The 27,375-nt window shown below is 37.6% G+C and overlaps 1 protein-coding gene across 1 annotated transcript; it reads left to right on the forward strand.

Moving 5' to 3' along the window:
• Positions 1 to 18,634: 18,634 nt before the first annotated feature.
• Positions 18,635 to 25,997, forward strand: LOC115927203 (RE1-silencing transcription factor-like). Its single transcript, XM_030992718.1, has 2 exons — positions 18,635 to 18,786; positions 24,726 to 25,997. Exon 2 carries the CDS (start codon positions 24,730 to 24,732, stop codon positions 25,396 to 25,398), a length of 669 nt encoding a protein of 222 aa, XP_030848578.1. The 5' UTR covers positions 18,635 to 18,786; positions 24,726 to 24,729; the 3' UTR covers positions 25,399 to 25,997.
• Positions 25,998 to 27,375: the final 1,378 nt, after the last annotated feature.

The raw sequence follows: 27,375 nt of genomic DNA on the forward strand, positions 1-27,375 counted from the left end.
GACAGAAAGAAATAGATACGAATGAAGTAAATATCAAATTTTTGGAAGTCCAAAAATGGTGTTTTGTTAACAAGTTGACGATAAACTTAAAGAAAACAAATTATATGCTCATTAAGGGACAAAGGCAATCATGTGAAATTAGGGGTATTTTAAAACTCAGTGATAGATAGAGTCAGTGTAGCATCTTTCGTAGGAATTCAAATTGATGAAACCTTGATGTGGAAGGAGCAAATTCAAAACATTAATAAGTGTATACGGAGGAGGATTGGACTGCTGTGTAAGTTGAGGCACTATGTGCCTAAGCACATTCTCATGCTCTTGTATAAATCCTTTATCCAGCTGCACATACTTCATGGTATTGAAGTTTGGGGAAGTTGCTATGAAAGTCATTTAAATTGCATACGATTGACACAGAAAATGGCTATGCTTGTGATAACATTTTCCCCATTTAGAACGAGTTCAAAGGCACTGTCAACAGTAAACATGGGCAGAGCTGGAGACTCATTAATGACATAACTGGAAGGAAAGCATCCCCGAAAGGGCAGTTAAAAGGAGACACACAGAAAGACAGGGTCATAAACTCGTTCAACCACTTCAAGAATCTTCTTGGAAGCCCTCCTGACATAGATGATGAGGATGAAGAAATTCTGCCTATACTAAGGAGTCTGAACATCAAGACAGGGCCATTTGATCTGAAAGAATATTCAAATGCAATAAAGTCACTAGTAGAAGGGAAGAGCTTTGGGGAAGATGGCATACTACCAGAGGTTCTAAAAAGATGTGACCTTAATGAAATCATTCTGATTTTCTGCAACAACGCTCTGATCAATGAAGAAAAGCCTCACCAATGGTCCATACTGAACATCGTACCAATACCAAAGTCTGGAGACCTGAGCCAAGGAGGAAATTATCGAGGAATCAGTCTAAGCTCTATCGTGGCCAAAACTTTCAATAGATTGATTTTGAACAGGATCAGACCTGTACTTGATAGTCACCTGAGAACCAACCAAAATGGATTCAGAGTTGGAAGGACCACAGTGGGACATATTTTGGCACTTCGCAGGCTTATAGAAGGAGTAAAAGAAAATCAACTCCCGGCTATTATCACATTTATTGACTTTCGCAAAGCCTTCGATACCATCCACAGAGGCAAGATGTTGAAGATCCTTACTGCATATGGCATACCGGAGCAACTGGTGAATGCTATTGGGAAGATGTACGAAGACACCAAAGCAAAAGTAATATCACCTGATGGAGAGACTGACCTCTTCGAAATCATGGCTGGTGTGCTTCAAGGTGACACGCTTACACCTTACCTATTTGTATTAGTCCTCGATTATGCCTTGCGAACAGCTATAGACGGCCATGAAGAGGAACTTGGATTCAAAGTTGGCAAAGGAATTAGATGGTTGCTACACCAGATTTCTTAGGACAGCATTCAGCGTGCACTGGAGTCAGCATATGACAAATAAGGAGCTGTACGGGAAACTACCAAAAGTATCAGAAAGGATCATGGAAAGAAGACTACGTTTTGCAGGCCACAGCTGTAGGAACATCAATGAACCGATATCTCAGCTTCTACTCTGGAAACCTAAACACAGGAAGAGGAAACCTGGAAGACCTCATCTTACCTATACAGACCTACTCAAGAAGGATACGGGACTTGAACTGTCAGAGGTTAAAGCAGCCATGCTGGACAGGAATGTGTGGAAGGCCATCACAGCTCGGGCAGTTGACCCGACTTAAGCAAGTAAGCAATCTGTTCGAGCATTTAGTATCGACATTTGTATATGATCTGCAGAAAGGACATCTACCACATTCGTTAATGGATTACTTTGTTTTAATGAATCACATGTATAGAACAAAAGGGAGAGAACATTTAATGCTACGATTGCCTAAGTGTAGTAAGACACGTGGGACTTTTTCAATTTCTGTTTTTTGAGCAAAGCTGTGGAAAATGTGCTCATATAGATAAAAGAAGATAAAACAAGATCATCATTTCGTCAAAATCTCAGAATTAAACTCCTAAGCAGAGATGAATCATAAGGATCAAATAATATGCTATTAAGACAAAATAAATGTTAATATGACTTTGCATACAGTTTTAAAAACTCGGAAACCAATCCCGACTAGCACTCGTGCTAACTTTTGGTTCTCCCTTTAACAACATTTTACATTTGTTTAGTTAAAAAATATCCTTTATATGAATCACTTTTAGGTTTAATAATGGAACTCTGAGAATTTCAATTCCAGCCACAAATCTCTACTATGATATCAAATTATAGCTAATTCACAGGTTTGATATGACATGATATATGATTGAGTAAATTGTGTACATTATGGTTCTACTATGGATATTTTCTTTTTTCTTTGTAAACCCATGTGCATGGATATGTATACGACATGTTATGTTTGTTACCCACTTGAATACATTTTGTAACATTGTGTTATGTTGTTGTTAATAAATTCAAATTCAAATTCACTAGGGTTTTGGTGGCTATGGTGCCCATCTGTGGAAAGTACCTGATCCCTCAGGAGTGTTGATATTGTGGTCGACATTGTCTGCAATATACTGAATGCACTCTTGAGAAAGTGCTACACTTCTTTCATATTTCTTAACTACCGGGTAATAGCATTATAAGCATTGCGCATGCAGTTTGTCGATCGTAAGAACCTTTGGCTGTATTACGTGCATTATGGCTTGCCAAATAGATGCCAGCATCACATCTACTTTTCCGCCAACAAACATGTTCCTCAATAGCGCTTGCAGGAAATCTGTGAGAAATGCAAGCACAGCAGTGGTAGACGACATTTCAACAGGAGTTGGGTAAACGCGTCACTTGCAATTTTCTTTAACTTGGCATCATTCTGTATCCCCATTTTCTCCTGCTTTGGTGTGTTGTTCTTTGGCTGCTTGTGTAATTCACACAGAATAGCACTACTACATCATGCTTTCCGTTCAGTTCAGTTATAAAAATCCTCTCACTGAAGTGCCCCTGTATTTTCTTTTTCATGTACACCCCACTGTAGGCCTCATTATCTGTATCCAGTAAATACTTTTGCATCTTAGTAACAAGATTAACTACTGCTGTTTGTTCCTCATCATTTTCCTCCGCGTACTTAACTACTGTTAAGAATGCAGTCAATTTCACCTCATCTTTAGGTCGGCCAGTTTTAGCCTTTTTGGAAGTACTTGTGCTCACAGAGTATACCATTGGTATTTGCTTTTCAGTTGTGTAGTTCACCATGCATTGTTTATGGTATGCGACATCAACTGCGGGAAGATCATTGGCAGATGCAAGTCTTCTAGACACAATTTGAGACCAAGTATCATTTCTTTGTATGCATATCCCTACTATGCAACTACAGTAATAGCACAACCAGTACCACATCAGCAACTAAAGCCCCCTTCATATTGATGTGGGCTCATGTGTAGGCTTGCCTTTGTAGCACTGCATAGATCGACGATCACGAAAGTTGTACATTCTGTGATGTCATGAATTACAGGCTAAATATGACCTCTGAATGACCTTAGATGAAGTGGGGTGTAGTGACAAACTTTGATTAGTTATTTTTCCTTAGTGGGGTAATATATTTTAATTAAAAACATTTATTGTATTCTGCACATTATTATGCTATCCATCGATATTATAATGAAACTATTATTGGGTGTTCAACTTAAAAGTTCTACAATGAATGACTATGATTAGGTATAGCACATCAAAAAAAGGTAAAACAAACACATGTTATTTGATGATTGCAAATGATCAAGGTTTATGAAAGCTTTAAAAAAAAACAGAATTGAAATCGGTCAATGCGTTGTGATTTTATACCATTTTTTGGATATCGCAAAATTACCGAAAAACCTGCCAGAAATGTTCAAATTGGCAAAAATGGCAAAATTTGACAAAGTTGACAACCTAATTCATCACTTTCTTGGACACAAATAATAAATTAAATTATCAGACACTAAAATATCATCTTTGTGGTAAAAAATACAAAAAAGAAAATTCATATATCTATTACCGTTTTGAAAACAGAAGCAAACAAAATAAGTCATTTTTGCCATTTTTGCGAATCTGCAGATATGAAAAAGTTGTGAAAATACCTAAGTCCGTCTAATTAATATGCGCATATGTCAAATCAAGGCCGAACATGATACATCAATAAAACCTATGTATATCAGACAAGTATGGAAATTTATTTTTTTTTAAGATAAAAAAAAATATGAATATTCATCAAATAAGCAAATTAGGTCATTTCAGCTAATTATATATATAGGAAAGTCAAACTGTTCATTTTGTTGGCATTTTTTTAAATCATTTATTTATAGATCATATTTACAACAAATATTAACATTAAGTTCCAAGTATTTTTGCAATGCCAATAAACTATGGCGATGGCAATTACTTGGATCACCGTTACAGCTATTTCTTCATATGTTTCACAAATTATTCAGAAAAACCGAACAAATGATAAGAATCTGCAGACCTTCAGCTACATCACTGTATAGCTTTTTTTAAACAAATGTCAGATTTGAGGATTTATCACGATTTTCCGAGAAACCATTTAATTCAACAGGCCATAACATTCCACAGGGGCTGAATTTCAGAGAAAAAGAAAATTTGGTGACCCCAATACAATTGTGGCTACCTTGAGTGTAAATAACAAATTGATTCAATGAGTGAAACACATGAGGATATTACATTTTTGTAGGGGAGTTTGATACATTGACGTGCATTTTCACCACGCAGAATAACAGTCAATGGGCGATCAGCGAGCCATGTCACACATGGCTGAAAAGACAATATTCTAATTAATAATTTAACATATTTCCCACATGCCTATAATAATGAAACTACACAGAATTATAGTTAAAAGGTATGCTTGAAAAACATGTGAAATAAAAGTCTAAAAATATTGTTAAGTTTTTTTTAAATAAATTTACGAAAATTGCTATTTCTACCAACTGACTGCTGTCGTGTGTGTGTGTATGTGCATGAGGCAGACTGTGTGCACAAGCAGTGTGATCACCCTACTATGATTTAGGCATCAAGCTTTATCACTGGATATTACACAATAAAAGCTTACAGGTCTTACTTAGTTGAAGATTTGACCAAAATGGTAATAAGAGAGCACAATACCGCGGTAACATTGATATGTGTAATGTAATGAGACATTAACATGTAATGTATGCTTCTGTTTGTCACCTCTCTAAAGTAAACTGTTGCACTGAGACCAACTCTTAACCGATCCAATGACCACGATGATAATGTTGGGTACAGGCTGTACCCCTACAAAGCCCTACCAGGAGCTCTTGTGTTTGAACGGGTACTCATCAGAGGCAGTTTTTCTGAAAAATTTAGTTTAAGTGTTTTCAATATAAAATGTTATGATATTTGTGTTGCGTATTACAATATATATTTGTCTATAGTGCATAATGAAATAACATCATCTGCTAAGGTGATAAATTGAGTATAAATTACATGTTGGATTGTGTGGGTGTGGGGGATGTGTTTCAGGTATGTGATGTACCTGTAGTATATGGGTATTTTAGTTGATAACAAATGTACAGCAGATCACTTCTCCAACATCTTTAGTGCCACGACAGCATATACAAGTTGAACAATACGACAAAATCTATGTGAAAATCCTCGAATTAGCGTCCATATTGGACTTATGCAAATTAGGGACACTCCACTACTTGGATTTTCGGACTTTCGGTAGCCATTTAGGGGACCGCACTGAAATGCATTGCAATGACAACATTTGTATTGCAATTTGTTTGACATTTACCTCAAAAATTTAATATCTTTTCTAGCCTATAACCGTTTACCTCCCCCGGTGAAGTATTATATGGCAAATGTAGTTTAATGTGTTCGTAAAGATATTAATGCTGCCCATGGACTCGACCCGCAAACCATGTTAACCAAAGTCAGGTGACATTTCAATTGGACCACAACACCTCAACTGTATGATATTTATTTTTTATAATGTGGTGGAAGAACTACTTTATATCAGTTTAAAATTTCATTTTCGTATCATGCAGAATTTGACAAATGCAGTCGTTCGTTTTATACGCCTTTAAGCAAAAATGGAAATTATACTTCTCTTTCTACCCGCTTCTTTTCTACTGCAAGTGTTGTGCCTCATTAAAAGTTGGTATTTCCAGGTAGAATTAAATACGTTTGTGATTCTAACGAAAGTAATACTGTCTTTCTTCCAACTGATACAGACGAGGAAGAACAACAGGCTGGTAAGCATGAACTTCATCTATACCAAAACATCTTTTGCGTATATTTATGAAAAAAATCTTAAGAAGAAGTGAAAATAATGTGTATATCTAAATGTATGTCCATTTATATATATATATTTATTTTTCCCCCATCAAATTTAGAGCCTACACAACCTCCAAAAGGCGTCTGATTCATGTCATTATAGCTCCCCTTTCCTCAATGGTTACCATTTAGTTTGAAATAATAGATGTTTTAAAAAAATAGTACAAGCTAAGTTCACTGATGATGAGAGTGCTAGAGGACATTTATATTAACTTTAAAGAGAAAGTTGAGTTCTGGTCATGCGATCGCATTATAGAATAAATGGTGTGAAATCGATCAAAAAAGGTTGATCATCTAGCCTATGAGGATTGGTGTGTACTGCAAGGGTCTGGTATATCAACATGATAAGAAATTTGGCCCAGTCTTGGTAAAGTTAAAGCACTGTACACACAAATATTGATATGAGACTACCTGAACATGTGGCAGACAAATCCGTCCCCATTTCTTTGCTTTTACATGCAATATTTAGAATATCGAGGTAATTGAAGAGCCATGATTTTAAGGGAGCATTTGTTCTCTGATATTATTCCACCTTACATAATAACAATGATAACGCTCACAAATTATTTTTTAGCTTATTCCCAGAACATAACCATTCCTCTAACTTCAGGCCATTCTGTTGTATTACTGCAATGTGCAAAAAATCAAGTGTTCTTCGTCATTCAGTAGTATCGATTTCAAAGGTTTTAACATTATTTAACGTTTTGGCCATTTAATAAAATATCAAGAGTATGAAAATTTACATTATTTCTGTAATATTCAAGTAAAGTTAACAGTAAATATCAATGTTATGTTTACCTATAGTTGCCTTATTAGTATTAGCACCTTTATTTTTGAGCTACCTGCGATTGTAATTTTTTGTTCAGCTTTGGCGGCGCTACCTACCATGAAAGTCAGTCAGGCATTTAACTAATGTATTGCTACTGGATAACCATTAACCTCACCTGGGTGGAATATGTCAAATGTAGTTTAATGTGTTCTTAAAGATATAAGTGCCGCCCCGGGACTCGACCCACGAACAATGTTATCCACAGTCAGATAACATTTAAAGAATACCACAGCACCTTTAATGTATTACACTTATTATGTATGATGTGATTGAGGAACTACGTTATATCAGTTTTACATTTCATGTCTGTATTATATAGAATTTGAGCAATGCATTTTTTCCTTTTACGCGCCTCTAGGCAAAAAACGGAAATCAAATATTTGTTTGTTATCCGACCTGGTTTCTAATACAGGTGGTGTGCCTCATTATAAATTGGTATTTCGAAAATAGATTCAAATATAACTGATTTTAACCAAAGTAATGCTGTCTTCTTATCAACTCATTCAGAGAGGGAGATTCGAGAACGGGCTGGTAAGCATAAACTTAAACTATTCCAAAACAACTATTGCATATATTTATAAAAAATGTCTTTAGAAGAAGGGAAAACAATATTAAGGTGTAAGTATAAATGCATAATTATATATAATTTTGTTCCCATCATTTTTAGACCCTAAACAACCTCCAAAAAGCAGTCGATATTTTGTCATGCTTTGGCGTCTGATCAATGTGATTAAAAAGCTCCCTTTTCCTCAATTTTTACCATTCAGTTTGAAATAATAGATGTAAAGAAACTAATAATACAAATAAGTTCCTTGCTGATATGTAAACATTTTTGTATAAAGTTGAGTTCTGGTTATGCCATTGCATTGTTAGAATAAAAGGTGTGGAATCGATCAAAAAAGGTTGATCATCTAGCCTATAAGTATTGGTGTGTACTACAAGGGTCTGGTATCTTCAACATGATAATAAATTTGGCCCAGTCTTGGTAAAATTGAAAGCACGGTACACACAAATATTGATATGAGACTAATGAACATGTGACAGAAAAATCCGTCCCGCTTTCTTTGCCTTTACATGCAATATTTAGAATATTGAGGTAATTGAAGAGCCATGCTTTTTAGGGAGCATTTCCTCTTTGATGTTATTCCACGTTGCATAATAACAATGATAACGCTCACAAATTAGTGTTCTGCTTTTTCCCAGATCTTAACGTTTCCTCTAACTTCAGGCCATTCTGTTGTATTACTGCAATATGCAAAAAATCAAGTGTTCTTCGTCATTCAGTAGTATCGATTTCAAAGGTTTTAACACTATATTTAACGTTTTGGCCATTTAATAAAATATCAAGAGTATGAAAATTTACATTATTTCTGGAATATTCAAGTAAAGTTAACAGTAAATATTAATGTTGTGTTTACCTATAGTTGCCTTATTAGTATTAACACTTTTTTTTGAGCTCCCTGCGATTGTAATTTTTTGTTCGGATTTAGTGGCGCTACCTACCATGAAAGTTAGTCATGCATTTAACTAATGTATTGCTACTGGATAACCATTTACCTCACCTGGGTGGAATATGTCAAATGTAGTGTAATGTGTTCTTAAAGATATAAGTGCCGCCCCGGGACTCGACCCACGAACAATGTTATTCACAGTCAGATAACATTTAAATAATACCACAACACCTTTAATGTATTACACTTATTATGTATGATGTGATTGAGGAACTACTTTATATCAGTTTTACATTTCATATCTGTATTATATAGAATTTGAGCAATGCAGTTTTTCCTTTTACGCGCCTCTAGGCAAAAACGGAAATCAAATATTTGTTTGTTATCCGACCTGGTTTCTAATACAGGTGGTGTGCCTCATTATAAGTTGGTATTTCGAATATGGATTCAAAAATAACTGTGATTTTAACCAAAGTAATGCTATCTTCTTATCACCTCATTCAGAGAGGGAGATTCGAGAACGGGCTGGTAAGCATAAACTTAAACTATTCCAAAAAAACTATTGCATATATTTATGAAAAATGTCTTTAGAAGAAGGGAAAACAATATTAATGTTTAAGTTTATATGCATAATTATTTATAATTTGTTCCCATCAATTTTAGACTCTAAACAACCTCCTAAAAGCAGTCGATATTTTGTCATGCTTTGGCGTTTGTTCAATGTGATGAAAGCTCCCCTTTCCTCAATGATTACCATTTAGTTTGAAATAATAGATGTAAATAAACTAATAATACAAATAAGTTCCTTGCTGATATGTATACATTTTTGTATAAAGTTGAGTTCTGGTTATGCCATTGCATCGTTAAAATAAACCCTTTGGAATTGATCAAATAAGGTTGATTATCTGACCTATAAGTATTGGTGTGTACTGCAAGGGTCTGGTATCATCAACATGATCAGAAATTTGGCCCAGTCTTAGTAAAATTGAAAGCATTGTACACACAAATATTGATAGGAGACTGGCAGACAAATCCGTCTCGATTTCTTTGCTTTGACATGCAATATTTAGAATATCGAGGTAGATGAAGAGCCATGCTTTTTATGGAGCATTTCTTCTTTGATGTTATTCCACCTTGCATAATAACAATGATAACGCTCGCAAATTAGTGTTCTGCTTTTTCACAGAACTTAACCGTTCCTCGAACTTCAGGCCATTCTGTTGTATTACTGCAATATGCAAAAAGCCAAGTGTTATTCGTCAATATAAAGTAATATCGATTTTAAAGGTTGTAACGCTATAATTCACTTTTGGGCTATTTAATAAAATATCAAAACTAATTAAATTCACATTATTTCTGTAATATTTAATTTAAGTTAACAGTAAATATCAATGTTCTGTTTACCTATAGTTGCCTTATTAGTATTAACACCTTTATTTTTGAGCTCCCTGCGATTGTAATTTGTTTTTCGGCTTTGGCGGCGCTATACCTACCATTAAATTCAGTCATGCATTTAACTTATGTATTGCTACTGGATAACCATTTACCTCACCTGGGTGGAATATGTCAAATGTAGTTAAATGTGTTCTTAAAGATATAAGTGCCGCCCCGGGACTCGACCCACGAACAATGTTATTCACAGTCAGATAACATTTGAATAATACCACAGCGCCTTTAATGTATTCCACTTTATTATGTATGATGTGATTGAGGAACTACGTTATATCAGTTTTACATTTCATGTCTGTATTATATAGAATTTGAGCAATGCAGTTTTTCATTTTACACGCCTCTAGGCAAAAACGGAAATCAAATATTTGTTTGTTATCCTACCTGGTGTCTAATAAAGGTCGTGTGCCTCATTATAAGTTGGTATTTCGAAAATAGATTCAAATATAACTGTGATTTTAACCAAAGAAATTCTGTCTTCTTATCAACTCATTCAGAGAGGGAGATTCGAGAACGGGCTGGTAAGCATAAACTTAAACTATTCCAAAACAACTATTGCATATATTTATAAAAAATGTCTTTAGAAGAAGGGAAAACAATATTAAGGTGTAAGTATATGTGCATAATTATATATAATTTTGTTCCCATCATTTTTAGACCCTAAACAACCTCCAAAAAGCAGTCGATATTTTGTCATGCTTTGGCGTCTGATCAATGTGATTAAAAAGCTCCCTTTTCCTCAATTTTTACCATTTAGTTTGAAATAATAGATGTAAAGAAACTAATAATACAAATAAGTTCCTTGCTGATATGTATACATTTTTGTATAAAGTTGAGTTCTGGTTAATATGCCATTGCATTGTTAGAATAAAAGGTGTGGAATCGATCAAAAAAGGTTGATCATCTAGCCTATAAGTATTGGTGTGTACTACAAGGGTCTGGTATCTTCAACATGATGATAAATTTGGCCCAGTCTTCGTAAAATTGAAAGCACTGTACACACAAATATTGATATGAGACTACATGAACATGTGACGGAAAAATCCGTCCCGCTTTCTTTGCTTTTACATGCAATATTTAGAATATTAAGTAATGCTGTCTTCTTATCAACTCATTCAGAGAGGGAGATTAAACATAAAGCATAAACTTAAACTATTCCAAAACAACTATTGCACTATATTCATAAAGAATGTCTTTAGAAGAAGGGAAAACAATATTAATGTGTAAGTATATATGCATAATTATATATAATTTTGTTCCCATCAATTTTACACCCTAAACAACCTCCAAAAAGCAGTCGATATTTTGTCATAAAATAATAATAATAACAATATTTATAAAGCGCAACACATCCATCTCTAGAGATGCTCAAGGCGCATACAAATAATTTAAATTAATATTTAACATACTTAAGATTAAAGAAATAGTAAATGTTAACTTGCATTAGATCATACAACTTCATGGTGCCAAGGTACATACAATGTGGCACAGTGCGATTGTTTGTTTTGCATGCATTGTATAAAAAGAACATTGAAATTTAACAATATGCATTGAGCATCAGGTGAGTTTTAAGCCCAGTTTTGAAAGTAGAGAGTGTGTTGGCCGTCTGAATAGAGAAAGGTAACTTATTCCACAAAGAAGGAGCTGCTGATGCAAATGCTCTATCCCCCCAATTTCTTTTGGTACGTATTTCTTTAAGTCTAATATTATGTGATGAACGTAAACCAGAACGACCTGCAGAGTGGGGTGATAGAAGGGATGAAATATATTCTGGAGCTAGATCATTTAGTGCACGATAGGTTAAGAGTAGAATTTTATATATCACACGCTGTTGAACAGGGAGCCAGTGCAGAGATTTCAAGATAGGAGTGATATGTGATGATATTCTGGTGTTAGTTACAAGGCGAGCAGCAGCATTCTGAACTTTTTGCAATCGGTTAATTTGGTTGGCGGGTAGTCGAAAGAGTAATGAATTGCAATTATGGAGGTGCGAAGTAACAAAAGCATGTACTAACTGTTGGGTGGATTGAGGTGAGAGATATTGCCTAATGCCTCATGCTTTGGCGTATGATCAATGTGATTAAAAAGCTCCCTTTTCCTCAATTTTTACCATTTAGTTTGAAATAATAGATGTAAAGAAACTAATAATACAAATAAGTTCCTTGCTGATATGTATACATTTTTGTATAAAGTTGAGTTCTGGTTATGCCATTGCATTGTTAGAATAAAAGGTGTGGAATCGATCAAAAAAGGTTGATCATCTAGCCTATAAGGATTGGTGTGTACTACAAGGGTCTGGTATCTTCAACATGATAATAAATTTGGCCCAGTCTTGGTAAAATTGAAAGCACGGTACACACAAATATTGATATGAGACTAATGAACATGTGACAGAAAAATCCGTCCCGCTTTCTTTGCCTTTACATGCAATATTTAGAATATTGAGGTAATTGAAGAGCCATGCTTTTTAGGGAGCATTTCCTCTTTGATGTTATTCCACGATGCATAATAACAATGATAACGCTCACAAGTTATTTTTTTGCTTTTTCCCAGAACTTAACCTTTCCTCTAACTTTAGGCCATTATGTTGTAATACTGCAATACGCAAAAATTCAAGTGTTATTCGTCAATATAAAATAATATCGATTTTAAAGGTTGTAACGCTGTATTTAACGTTTGGGCCATTTAATAAAATATCAAGACTAATTAAATTCACATTATTTATGTAACATTTAAGTAAAGTTAACAGTAAATATTAATGTTGTGTTTACCTATATTTGCGTTATTAGTATTAACACCTTCATTTTGAGCTCCCTGCGATTGTAATTTGTTTTTCGGCTTTGGCGGCGCTAACTACCATGAAATTTAGTCATGCATTTAACTAATGTATTGCTACTGGATAACCATTTACCTCACCTGGGTGAAATATGTCAAATGTAGTTTAATGTGTTCTTAAAGATATAAGTGCCGCCCCGGGACTCGACCCACGAACAATGTTATCCACAGTCAGATAACATTTAAAGAATACCACAGCACCTTTAATGTATTACAATTATTATGTATGATGTGATTGAGAAACTACTTTATATCAGTTTTACATTTCATGTCTGTATTATATAGAATTTGAGCAATGCATTTTTTCCTTTTACGCGCCTCTAGGCAAAAAACGGAAATCAAATATTTGTTTGTTATCCGACCTAGTTTCTAATACAGGTGGTATGCTTCATTATAAGTTGGTATTTCGAAAATAGATTCAAATATAACTGATTTTAACCAAAGTAATGCTGTCTTCTTATCAACTCATTCAGAGAGGGAGATTCGAGAACGGGCTGGTAAGCATAAACTTAAACTATTCCAAAACAACTATTGCATATATTTATAAAAAATGTCTTTAGAAGAAGGGAAAACAATATTAAGGTGTAAGTATATATGCATAATTATATATAATTTTGTTCCCATCATTTTTAGACCCTAAACAACCTCCAAAAAGCAGTCGATATTTTGTCATGCTTTGGCGTCTGATCAATGTGATTAAAAAGCTCCCTTTTCCTCAATTTTTACCATTTAGTTTGAAATAATAGATGTTAAGAAACTAATAATACAAATAAGTTCCTTGCTGATATGTAAACATTTTTGTATAAAGTTGAGTTCTGGTTATGCCATTGCATTGTTAGAATAAAAGGTGTGGAATCGATCAAAAAAGGTTGATCATCTAGCCTATAAGTATTGGTGTGTACTACAAGGGTCTGGTATCTTCAACATGATAATAAATTTGGCCCAGTCTTGGTAAAATTGAAAGCACGGTACACACAAATATTGATATGAGACTAATGAACATGTGACAGAAAAATCCGTCCCGCTTTCTTTGCCTTTACATGCAATATTTAGAATATTGAGGTAATTGAAGAGCCATGCTTTTTAGGGAGCATTTCCTCTTTGATGTTATTCCACGTTGCATAATAACAATGATAACGCTCACAAATTAGTGTTCTGCTTTTTCCCAGATCTTAACGTTTCCTCTAACTTCAGGCCATTCTGTTGTATTACTGCAATATGCAAAAAATCAAGTGTTCTTCGTCATTCAGTAGTATCGATTTCAAAGGTTTTAACACTATATTCAACGTTTTGGCCATTTAATAAAATATCAAGAGTATGAAAATTTACATTATTTCTGTAATATTCAAGTAAAGTTAACAGTAAATATTAATGTTGTGTTTACCTATAGTTGCCTTATTAGTATTAACACTTTTTTTTTGAGCTCCCTGCGATTGTAATTTTTTGTTCGGCTTTAGCGGCGCTACCTACCATGAAAGTTAGTCATGCATTTAACTAATGTATTGCTACTGGATAACCATTTCCCTCACCTGGGTGGAATATGTCAAATATAGTTTAATGTGTTCTTAAAGATATAAGTGCCGCCCCGGGACTCGACCCACGAACAATGTTATCCACAGTCAGATAAAATTTAAAGAATACCACAGCACCTTTAATGTATTACAATTATTATGTATGATGTGATTGAGGAACTACTTTATATCAGTTTTACATTTCATGTCTGTATTATATAGAATTTGAGCAATGCATTTTTTCCTTTTACGGGCCTCTAGGCAAAAAATGGAAATCAAATATTTGTTTGTTATCCGACCTGGTTTCTAATACAGGTGGTGTGCCTCATTATAAGTTGGTATTTCGAAAATAGATTCAAATATAACTGATTTTAACCAAAGTAATGCTGTCTTCTTATCAACTCATTCAGAGAGGGAGATTCGAGAACGGGCTGGTAAGCATAAACTTAAACTATTTCAAAACAACTATTGCATATATTTATAAAAAATGTCTTTAGAAGAAGGGAAAACAATATTAAGGTGTAAAGTATATGTGCATAATTATATATAATTTTGTTCCCATCATTTTTAGACCCTAAACAACCTCCAAAAAGCAGTCGATATTTTGTCATGCTTTGGCGTCTGATCAATGTGATTAAAAAGCTCCCTTTTCCTCAATTTTTACCATTTAGTTTGAAATAATAGATGTAAAGAAACTAATAATACAAATAAGTTCCTTGCTGATATGTAAACATTTTTGTATAAAGTTGAGTTCTGGTTATGCCATTGCATTGTTAGAATAAAAGGTGTGGAATCGATCAAAAAAGGTTGATCATCTAGCCTATAAGTATTGGTGTGTACTACAAGGGTCTGGTATCTTCAACATGATAATAAATTTGGCCTAGTCTTGGTAAAATTGAAAGCACGGTACACACAAATATTGATATGAGACTAATGAACATGTGACAGAAAAATCCGTCCCGCTTTCTTTGCCTTTACATGCAATATTTAGAATATTGAGGTAATTGAAGAGCCATGCTTTTTAGGGAGCATTTCCTCTTTGATGTTATTCCACGTTGCATAATAACAATGATAACGCTCACAAATTAGTGTTCTGCTTTTTCCCAGATCTTAACGTTTCCTCTAACTTCAGGCCATTCTGTTGTATTACTGCAATATGCAAAAAATCAAGTGTTCTTCGTCATTCAGTAGTATCGATTTCAAAGGTTTTAACACTATATGTAACGTTTTGGCCATTTAATAAAATATCAAGAGTATGAAAATTTACATTATTTCTGGAATATTCAAGTAAAGTTAACAGTAAATATTAATGTTGTGTTTACCTATAGTTGCCTTATTAGTATTAACACTTTTTTTTGAGCTCCCTGCGATTGTAATTTTTTGTTCGGATTTAGTGGCGCTACCTACCATGAAAGTTAGTCATGAATTTAACTAATGTATTGCTACTGGATAACCATTTACCTCACCTGGGTGGAATATGTCAAATGTAGTGTAATGTGTTCTTAAAGATATAAGTGCCGCCCCGGGACTCGACCCACGAACAATGTTATTCACAGTCAGATAACATTTAAATAATACCACAACACCTTTAATGTATTACACTTATTATGTATGATGTGATTGAGGAACTACTTTATATCAGTTTTACATTTCATATCTGTATTATATAGAATTTGAGCAATGCAGTTTTTCCTTTTACGCGCCTCTAGGCAAAAACGGAAATCAAATATTTGTTTGTTATCCGACCTGGTTTCTAATACAGGTCGTGTTCTCATTATAAGTTGGTATTTCGAAAATCGATTCAAATAAAACTGTGATTTTAACCAAAGTAACGCTGTCTTCTTATCCACTCATTCAGAGAGGGAGTATCGGGAACGGGGTAAGCATTAACCTAAACTATTCCAAAACAACTATTGCATATATTTATAAAAAATGTCTTTAGAAGAAGGGAAAACAATATTAAGGTGTAAGTATATGTGCATAATTATATATAATTTTGTTCCCATCATTTTTAGACCCTAAACAACCTCCAAAAAGCAGTCGGTATTTTGTCATGCTTTGGCGTCTGATCAATGTGATTAAAAAGCTCCCTTTTCCTCAATTTTTACCATTTAGTTTGAAATAATAGATGTAAAGAAACTAATAATACAAATAAGTTCCTTGCTGATATGTAAACATTTTTGTATAAAGTTGAGTTCTGGTTATGCCATTGCATTGTTAGAATAAAAGGTGTGGAATCGATCAAAAAAGGTTGATCATCTAGCCTATAAGTATTGGTGTGTACTACAAGGGTCTGGTATCTTCAACATGATAATAAATTTGGCCTAGTCTTGGTAAAATTGAAAGCACGGTACACACAAATATTGATATGAGACTAATGAACATGTGACAGAAAAATCCGTCCCGCTTTCTTTGCCTTTACATGCAATATTTAGAATATTGAGGTAATTGAAGAGCCATGCTTTTTAGGGAGCATTTCCTCTTTGATGTTATTCCACGTTTCATAATAACAATGATAACGCTCACAAATTAGTGTTCTGCTTTTTCCCAGATCTTAACGTTTCCTCTAACTTCAGGCCATTCTGTTGTATTACTGCAATATGCAAAAAATCAAGTGTTCTTCGTCATTCAGTAGTATCGATTTCAAAGGTTTTAACACTATATTTAACGTTTTGGCCATTTAATAAAATATCAAGAGTATGAACATTTACATTATTTCTGTAATATTCAGGTAAAGTTAACAGTAAATATTAATGTTGTGTTTACCTATAGTTGCCTTATTAGTATTAACACTTTTTTTTGAGCTCCCTGCGATTGTAATTTTTTGTTCGGATTTAGTGGCGCTACCTACCATGAAAGTTAGTCATGCATTTAACTAATGTATTGCTACTGGATAACCATTTACCTCACCTGGGTGGAATATGTCAAATGTAGTTTAATGTGTTCTTAAAGATATAAGTGCCGCCCAAGGACTCGACCCACGAACAATGTTATTCACAGTCAGATAACATTTAAATAATACCACAACACCTTTAATGTATTACACTTATTATGTATGATGTGATTGAGGAACTACTTTATATCAGTTTTATATTTCATATCTGTATTATATAGAATTTGAGCAATGCAGTTTTTCCTTTTACGCGCCTCTAGGCAAAAACGGAAATCAAATATTTGTTTGTTATCCGACCTGGTTTCTAATACAGGTGGTGTGCCTCATTATAAGTTGGTATTTCGAAAATAGATTCAAATATAACTGTGATTTTAACCAAAGTAATGCTGTCTTCTTATCAACTCATTCAGAGAGGGAGTCTCAAGAACGGGCTGGTAAGCATAAACTTAAACTATTCCAAAACAACTATTGCATATATGTATGAAAAATGTCTTTAGAAGAAGGGAAAACAATATTAATGTGTAAGTATATATGCATAATTATATATAATTTTGTTCCCATCAATCATATTGCTCCGATTGTCTCATTTTCGCTCGCGTGAACATTGCCAGCACAAACCACTGACCTCTACCTCCTGAACGGATCATCGCCCATTCCCATTCACTATACGTTACGTACTAAAAAGCTGTATTGTCTGACCGTTCATGAATATTCATGTTTTTGTTAAACTCGGCAAAATGTTTGCTTTTACTACATGGAAAAAATTACGGTGGGGGTTTGGATGAAATGGACATAATGAAATAGGCAGAAGTGATCAATGATATTTCATGCTTTTTATGTTTCGTGTGCTCGACCTATAATCTTCAAATCGCTTGGTAAACTGAGTCCAAAGTTAGACTTGTTTCACATGTGTATTATAGGCAATGACGAGCTTGCAACCTATTTTGAAAAATTACAGTGGGTGAACTTTCAAAAGTCAATGAGACATGAGGGCTCCAATGAAAGAGCTAGTGATGACGTACGTCGGGTGGATGTGCTTTTCGTTTGAACAAAAAATGAATGTTTAAAGATTTTTTTTAAAGCGTCCATAGGCTAACATGTTAGGCTGCTGACTCTGACCATACTCTGACGATAGGGGCGTTGTGAAATGAAACTAAACGGAGCCATATGTTTAGACCCTAAACAACCTCAAAAAATCAATCGATATTTTGTCATGCTTTGGCGTTTGTTCAACGTGATGAAAACTCCCCTTTCCTCAATGATTACCATTTAGTTTGAAATAATAGATGTAAAGAAACTAATAATACAAATAATTTCCTTGCTAATATTGTGACGGAATGTTACAGTGTTTAACCTGAAGAGGGCGACATTTTGGTCAGATTGATATAAGTGATTTGATAACGCTGCGAACGGGCAGTCCGTGTTTTGTATTGATGCAGTAAGGAATGCAGTAAAGTAAGCTGAAAGATCAAACATCATTGTAAGTTGTCGTTATTTGTCTCGGATATTACTTTGATTGAAGTGATTGATGAATGCATGATTGAGATCCTCGTTGAATAGTTGTGAGTTGTGAGAGTCGACTGTCTGGGAGAGTTGACTGATTTATAAGACGAGACCTGGTTCGTGTCGTTCGGAATTGCTACCAAGTTCATGGAACCAGATCTCGTCACACTGGTGGCAGCGGCGGGACAACTAAAACAGCGTGGGTCATGCTTCCAGCATGAAACTACATACTAAGACACGGACTCAAAACACGCCACCTTTTTAGGTGCTAACGTGAGCTGCGAACTATCGAGAAGTGCAGCCAGGTGAGGTGCCAAGTTGAGGTGCCAAGTTGAGGTGCAAGTTGAGGTGCCAAGTTGAGGTGCCAGGTGAGGTGCCAAGTTGAGGTGCCAAGTTGAGGTGCAAGGTGAGGTGCCAAGTTGAGGTGCCAAGTTGAGGTGCCAAGTTGAGGTGCCAGGTGAGGTGCCAAGTTGAGGTGCCAGGTGAGGTGCCAAGTTGAGGTGCCAAGTTGAGGTGTCAGTTGAGGTGCCAATTGAGGTTCTACTTGAGGTGGAAGTTCTTTGTGCTACAGCTCTTAATAAATTCACCATGGATAAAAAGGAGCATCAAAGGTCCTCAGTTAATGAATGTGACCTAACTCAATTGAACACAGAGCTGGAACGTCTACGAATGGAGAATCAAATTTTACAGTTGGAACGTGACAATGCACGGTCAAAAATTAATCTGATAGAAGCAAGACAACAGGGATTGTCTTCACAAAGTACCGTCAAGCTTGGACAGTTCGAAGAACCATCTGTGAGAAGGAGAGTAGATACGGACATAGTTTTCAATGGACCGTACACTGAGAGAAACAAGGGTGAAAACACGCCCGAATGTGAAGAGAAGAAGGGCTTGTATCCTGAGCTATTGACCCCAGACCGGAAGGTTGGAACCGATTGTTCGACTCCTGTGCCGGATACCATGTTTTCTCAAGAGTTGGCTGGGGACATTGGGTCCCCTTTCCTTGAAGGATTCGATCCCAATTTTCCATGGGAAAAGGCCAGTGGAAGAACGAAATCGGCTCTTACGAAGAAGCCTGACAACAAGCAGGGTGATATGGAAATAAAAGAAGAAGTTTCTAGAGATTGTTCAATAGGAACAAAACAGAGCCAAAGGCCTTGCATAACACCTGATCGGTTCAATGGACAAACATCGTGGCATCAGTACTTGAAACACTTTGAAGCATGCAAAGATATAAATGGTTGGACAGAGGAGCAGGCAAGTGCTTTTCTGACTGTAACCCTTCAAGGTGAAGCACTCCGTCTGTTGGACCATCAGCACGATCGCAAACTTACGTATAGGGGACTGACCAAGCTCCTAGAGCAGCGATTTGGCCCAAGTCAACAGGCAGACAATTTTCTGTTTGAATTGCGTCATCGCCGTCAAGGCCAAACAGAAACACTGAAGGAACTTGGCCAAGTCATATGTGAATTGGCAATCAAAGCCTACCCAGACATTCCAGAGGTTGGGAGAAAAAGGCTCGAGAAGAACCATTTTATTGAGGCAATAGAAGACCGGACTATCCGAGAAGGAGTGCACAGAGCTAGGCCAAAGGACATTGACGAAGCTATTCGTGCGGCCATAGAGACAGAGAACTATGAAAGAATCGAAGAAGAACGAAGATCGGAGAGACGTCCGCACAAATTGGTGAGGGGTTCAGAAAAGGAATCTGAGCAACTCATCCAGAAATTGGAGCATTTGTGTGAAAGGCAGGCAACACAATTCGAGACAATGACAAGGCTCATGAATGAAAGATTTCTTTCTTCTGAGAGAGTTCCCAAACCACCAACTCCTGGAAATTCCGGCAAGAAATGGCGGAGAAAAGAAGATTTGATATGCTTCAACTGCAACGAAAATGGACATTTCGCAAGGGAATGTCCTCTTCCTGAAAAGGAGAGGTCGGGAAACGACGAACAGCTGACCGGAAGGTCCACGGGAAGGCTGTAAGAAGTAACGGACCTAGTCGACTTGATGATGGAAGGATTGTAACACTTACACCTAACGAAGAACCCAAGCAAGGCTCATCGATACAGGTTCAACTGACACAATTGTTAGAACTGACATGTACTACAGTATTGCGAAAGAGCAGAGACCGGTTCTTGAACAAGACAACGTCAGGGTTCAGCAGGTAGATGGAACGCCACTTGATGTGCTAGGAGTTGCCTGGACAGAAGTCAAAGTTGGAAAGACAATCTTTCCATTAAAGGTCATCTTTGCTAATATTAGGAACCAGGTAATACTTGGAATGGACTTTTTGATTCCAACCGCTGGGGTTCTAGACTTCTTCCGGCTGGAACTCATCTTGAACGGGGAACACATTCGATGCCTTAACCAGATAGGGAGATCATTCATAAGAAGGATTTTAGTGAAAGAAACTATTGAGGTGCAACCAGGTCAAGAAACGCTCGCGCAAGGTGAGATCGCCAACTGTGTGGACGAGATGACGGGTACTGCCATAATCGAACCAGTTGCAGGCGGAGGCGAATTGGCTCGCCATGGGCTGGTGTTGGCAAGGTCCCTTGTCACTGCAGAGGCAGATGTTTTGCCACTGAGGTTGTTTAACCCGGGGAACAACAAGATAACACTTCGCCGGGGAACAATGGTCGGGATGATCTCACCAGCGGAAGTGCATGAAAGTGGGGAAAGGACAGAGAATAGTGGAAACGATGAAGTTCCTTCATACCTACAAGACTTGTTGCAACGAAGCCTGAGCAACATCGATCCGAAATATCACCAAGCTATCAAACAGTGCCTCGTGGATTTTCAAGATGTATTTTCTTCTGGAAGTCACGATTTGGGCCGGACCAATGCTGTCAGACACCACATCGAAACCGGCAATTCAAGACCTATAAGACAACGCCTTCGACGTCACCCTATCGTCAATCAGCAAGAGATTGATCGCCAAGTCAAATCATTAGTGCAAGAAGGTCTCATCGAACCTTCCGATAGCCCCTGGGCAGCCAATGTAGTGCTTGTGACTAAGAAGGACGGTACAAAACGGTTGTGTGTAGATTACCGCGGCCTGAATGTAGCAACTGTAAAAGACGCCTACCCTGTCCCCCGAATAGATGAGACCTTGGATGCACTAGGCGGGGCCAAGTGGTTTTCAACCTTAGATCTAGCTGCAGGCTATTGGCAAGTTGCCCTTGATAATGAAGCTCAAGACAAATCATCTTTTGTGGTTCGCGGTGGCCTATACAAGTGGAAGGTAATGCCATTTGGGCTGTGTAATGCCCCCGCAACTTTCGAGAGGTTGATGGAGAAAGTGATGGCTGGTCTACAATGGGACATATTGCTCATCTATTTGGATGATGTAATAGTGTTCGGTCGGACAGTTGATGAGCAAATCGTACGACTTCGCACATCATTGGCGCGGCTCCGGGAAGCCAATTTGAAATTGAAACCATCCAAGTGCAATTTGTTTCAACAGTCGGTGAAATACCTAGGTCACATCGTGTCTTCAGAAGGAATCACAACCGACCCTGCCAAGGTCGAGACCATTCGGAATTGGCCCAATCCCACATGCAGCAAGGATGTTCGAAGCTTCTTGGGGCTTGCATCCTATTACCGCAAGTTCATTCGCGGGTTCGCATCCATCGCATCACCACTTCATGAACTGACTGAGAAGGCTAGGCGTTTCGAGTGGAATGACGAATGTCAAAGAGCTTTCGAAGAGTTGAAGGAGTGCCTTATCCAGGCTCCGATCCTAGTATGTCCCTTACCAGAGGGGGATTTCCTGCTTGACACTGATGCCAGTCAGAATGGTATAGGGGCTGTGTTGTCCCAAATTCAGGAAGGCGAGGAAAAAGTAGTCGCTTACGCAAGCAAGAAGCTATCGAGGGCTGAGAGGAACTACTGTGTGACCCGTCGCGAGCTGCTAGCAGTTGTGTTCTATTTGAAATACTTCAAGCAGTATCTCTACGGTAGGAAGCTGACCGTTAGAACAGACCACGCTTCTTTGCAGTGGCTCCTCAACTTCAAAAATCCAGAGGGCCAATTGGCACGTTGGATCGAGGTTATCGCAGCATACAAACTGACAATACACCATCGTCCAGGAAAGAAACATGTGAATGCCGACAGTCTGTCCAGAAAACCATGTTCTCAGTGTGGCCTTGTTGATGACACAAGTGACGGCGAAGACACATCTACAGAGACAGATACTCCCTCCGAGCAAGTCCAGTTCCATTGTAGGGCAATTATTGCCTTACCTGGGGTCACTCGAGAGGCCTTAAGAGAAGGCCAGTTGGAAGATGATAGTATGAGCTGGGTATTGAAGGCTAAGGAAGGAAGAAGCTGTAGACCAGATTGGGAAACAATAGCCAACTCGACAGCTGCAAAGAAAACGTACTGGGCTCAGTGGGACCAATTGGATTGCAAGCAAGGAGTACTATGCAGAAAATGGGAGACGTCGGATGGGGCATGCGTGAAATGGAAGGTTATCCTGCCACGGAAGTACCGAAAAGAATACCTAGAAGCAATCCATGGGGGTACAATAGGAGGTCATCTAGGCGTTACCAAGACATTGTCAAACGTAAAACAGAGGGTTCATTGGTCAGGCATGTCAGGAGACGTGAGGTCATTCATCCGGTCGTGTGACCTGTGCGCCAGAAGAAAATCCCCCTCAAAGAGGGCACGTGCTCGACTTCAACAGTACGAGGTGGGAGAGCCAATGGAAAGAGTAGCAATGGACCTTGTCGGGCCTTTACCCAAGACCATCCATGGGAATCAGTGGATCCTTGTAGTAGGGGATTATACGAGCAAATGGATGGAAGCGTATGCGCTTCCGGATGCTCGAGCTACAACAGTGGCCCAAAAGTTTGTCGAAGAATTTGTGTGCCGTTTTGGTGTCCCTCGTGAACTACATACCGATCAAGGAACTAATTTTGAATCGCAGGTGTTTGCAGAGATGTGTTCCCTGTTGGGCATTCGAAAGACAAGAACAACAGCTTACAACCCGAAATCAGATGGGCTCATTGAGAGGTTCAACAAAACCCTCATCAATATCACCGCCATGCTCATCGAGCAGTCAAAGAAGTCTAGGGAATGGGATGAGTGCTTGCCATATGCAACTAGCGCATATCGCTGTACTGCACAAGAATCCACGGGAGAGTCACCCAACATGCTCATGCTCGGGAGAGAAGTGACGCTTCCAATAGACCTGACTATGGAGAATCCAAAGTATCCTAGCTGTGATGAACCAAAAACAGACTACGCTGAAAAGCTACGCCAGAATCTACAACAAGCTCACGAACGGGCTAGCGAGTGTCTTAGGAAGAGTGCCAGGCGTCAGAAACGCAATTATGACAGGAAAGCTACCACCACTAATCTCAAGGAAGGACAGTTTGTTTGGTTATATGATCACAGCAAGAAGAAGGGGGTTTCCCCGAAATTACAGCTGCGATGGATGGGTCCTTACCTAGTGGTTACGAAGATCTCAGATGTTACGTTTCGGATTCAGCTGAGTCGCCGATCGAAAGCAAAGGTAGTACATGTAGATAGGCTCAAGCTGTACACTGGTGAAGATCTTCTTGCATGGGAGTATCGCCTTAGAGTTCCTGAGGAGGAATTTCCCTTTGCTGATTCTCCTAATCTTTCCCCTGAGGTCATACCAGAAGAGATCAGCCCTGCCAGTGATGAAACTTTGTCAGATGATCATCAACCCCAGCTTGATGAGACCCCTGCTGATGACCAACCCCAGCTTGATGAGAACTTGCCTGATGATCATCAACCCGGGTTCGATCTTCCCACTGATCTACCTCAGACTCCCGTGATTGAGAGTCGCTATCCCAGAAGAAAACGAAAACCACCAGATTTCTTTTATTAAATAAGAATTATCGACATAAATAATTATTTGTGTTTTGTTCTTCACAATTGCAGAATAATGTCTGAGGAGTGGAAGAAACCAGAGGACTTGGATGGGGACCGGCTTTACAAGTGCCGAGAATGTCTTTCCACGTTCTTGTACCACCGCAGCCTGATGCGCCATATCGGGGAGAACCATCGGGATGGATCCCGGAAGTGGAACTGCAAGACCTGCGATTATTCCTCTACCAGGCGGGGGAATTATGAAAGGCACGTGGACGGACACCGAAAGGACGAACAGCGCACGGTTTCCAGAAGAGAGTCGAGCAAAGAAAGAGAACCGGTGGGCCGGGGCGGTGAAAGGGCAAAATCCCCAGATCGACGTTGTCCGGAGACGAAGAGAGACGACAGAGACCAGCCACAGGAAAACAACACAGCCATTATAAGTGTACATCCAACTCCAGTGCCTAGTATTGATTCTTCCAGAGATGCCAGAGGCAAGCCTCTTGCCATGCTTAAGAGAGCCGCATCCCAGGATGAGGTGGTGTCGTCATCGTCATCAGCATCATCTTCGTCGGAAGAAGCTGAGAGTGGAGGAGAGGGTGCCACTGGAAATGCGCGTACAGACAGACCGGTTTTCAAGAAAGCGAGAGTTGAGAAGAGGATTACGACGACCTTTACTATTGAAGGACGCGTAGTTCGTACGAGAAAGACGAAGGAGTTCTTCGACCGCTTCATACTTGTTTAAGTTAACACTAAGTCTTACTGGTTTACTTGATCTGTTTTGATTACAACTATAGGCCTCAGTTTACAATTTGCTTAAATCAGGTAGGCCTACTAGAGGTCAGGTTTTTTGTTGTTGTTGTAACTTAAGTATTACTAGTGATCTTACGAGAAAAGTGTTTTGATATTCTTTACATTTCCAAACGTATTTTGGACATTGTTGATCAATGTCTTTGTATTTGTGATTACTTGTGTTATATAATTATATATCTATAAAAATAACAGGAAGAAGAGAAAAAGGCAAATGTGTAGCTTATTACGTTGATTTGCTTGGACTTTCTTATAGATTGGTTAGGAAAACAAGAATTAATAGTAAAAACCGTTTTACATGTTTTTAATGCCTATATTGTTGAGCTATGTTTAAAATGTCGTTTCGGTAGGTTTAGAACGAGGACGTTCTAGTCTAAGTGGGGGGGTTGTGTGACGGAATGTTACAGTGTTTAACCTGAAGAGGGCGACATTTTGGTCAGATTGATATAAGTGATTTGATAACGCTGCGAACGGGCAGTCCGTGTTTTGTATTGATGCAGTAAGGAATGCAGTAAAGTAAGCTGAAAGATCAAACATCATTGTAAGTTGTCGTTATTTGTCTCGGATATTACTTTGATTGAAGTGATTGATGAATGCATGATTGAGATCCTCGTTGAATAGTTGTGAGTTGTGAGAGTCGACTGTCTGGGAGAGTTGACTGATTTATAAGACGAGACCTGGTTCGTGTCGTGCGGAATTGCTACCAAGTTCATGGAACCAGATCTCGTCACAATATGTATACATTTTTGTATAAAGTTTAGTTCTGGTTATGCCATTGCATTGTTAAAATAAACCCTGTGGAATCGATCAAAAAAGGTTGATCATCTTACCTATAAGTATTGGTGTGTACTGCAAGGGTCTGGTATCATCAACATGATAAGAAATTCGGCCCAATCTTGGTAAAATTGAAAGCACTGTACACACAAATATTGATATGAGAATACATGAACATGTGGCAGACAAATCCGTCCCCATTTCTTTGCTTTTACATGCAATATTTAGAATATTGAGGTAATTGAAGAGCCATGCTTTTTAGGGAGCATTTCCTCTTTGATGTTATTCCACGTTGCATAAAACAATGATAACGCTCACAAATTAGTTTTTTGCTTTTTCCCAGAACTAAACCTTTCCTCTAGCTTCAGGCCATTCTTTTAATACTGCAATGTGCAAAAAATCAAGTGTTCCTGTCAATAAGTAATATCGATTTTTAAGGTTTTAACGCTAAATTTAATGTTTGGGCCATTTAATAAAATATCAAGAGTATTTAAATGCACATTATTTCTGTAATATCAAAGGAAAGTTAACAGTAAATATTAATGTTCTGTTTACCTATAGTTGCCTTATTAGTATTAACACTTTTATTTTTGAGCTCCCTGCGATTGTAATTTTGTTTCGGCTTTGGCGGCGCTACCTACCATGAAAGTCGGTCATGCATTTAACTAATGTATTGCTACTGGATAACCATTCACCTCGACTGGGTGGAATTTGTCAAATGTAGTTTAATGTGTTTTTAAAGATATAAGTGCCGCCCCGGGACTCGACCCACGAACAATGTTATCCACAGTCAGATAACATTTAAATAATACAACAGCACCTTTAATGTATTACACTTATTATGTATGATGTGATTGAGGAAGTACTTTATATCAGTTTAACATTTCATGTCTGTATTATATAAAATTTGAGCAATGCAGTTTTTCCTTTTACGCACCTCTAGGCAAAAACGGAAATCAAATATTTGTTTGTTATCCGACCTGGTTTCTAATACAGGTGGTGTGCCTCATTATAAGTTGGTATTTCGAATATGGATTTAAAAATAACTGTGATTTCAACCAAAGTAATGCTATCTTCTTATCAACTCATTCAGAGAGGGAGTCTCGAGAACGGGGTAAGCATGAACTTAAACTATCCC

This window comes from Strongylocentrotus purpuratus, unplaced genomic scaffold (genome assembly GCF_000002235.5).
Source record: "Strongylocentrotus purpuratus isolate Spur 01 unplaced genomic scaffold, Spur_5.0 spur5_scaffold_20, whole genome shotgun sequence".
NCBI classification, from domain to species: Eukaryota; Metazoa; Echinodermata; class Echinoidea; order Camarodonta; family Strongylocentrotidae; genus Strongylocentrotus; species Strongylocentrotus purpuratus.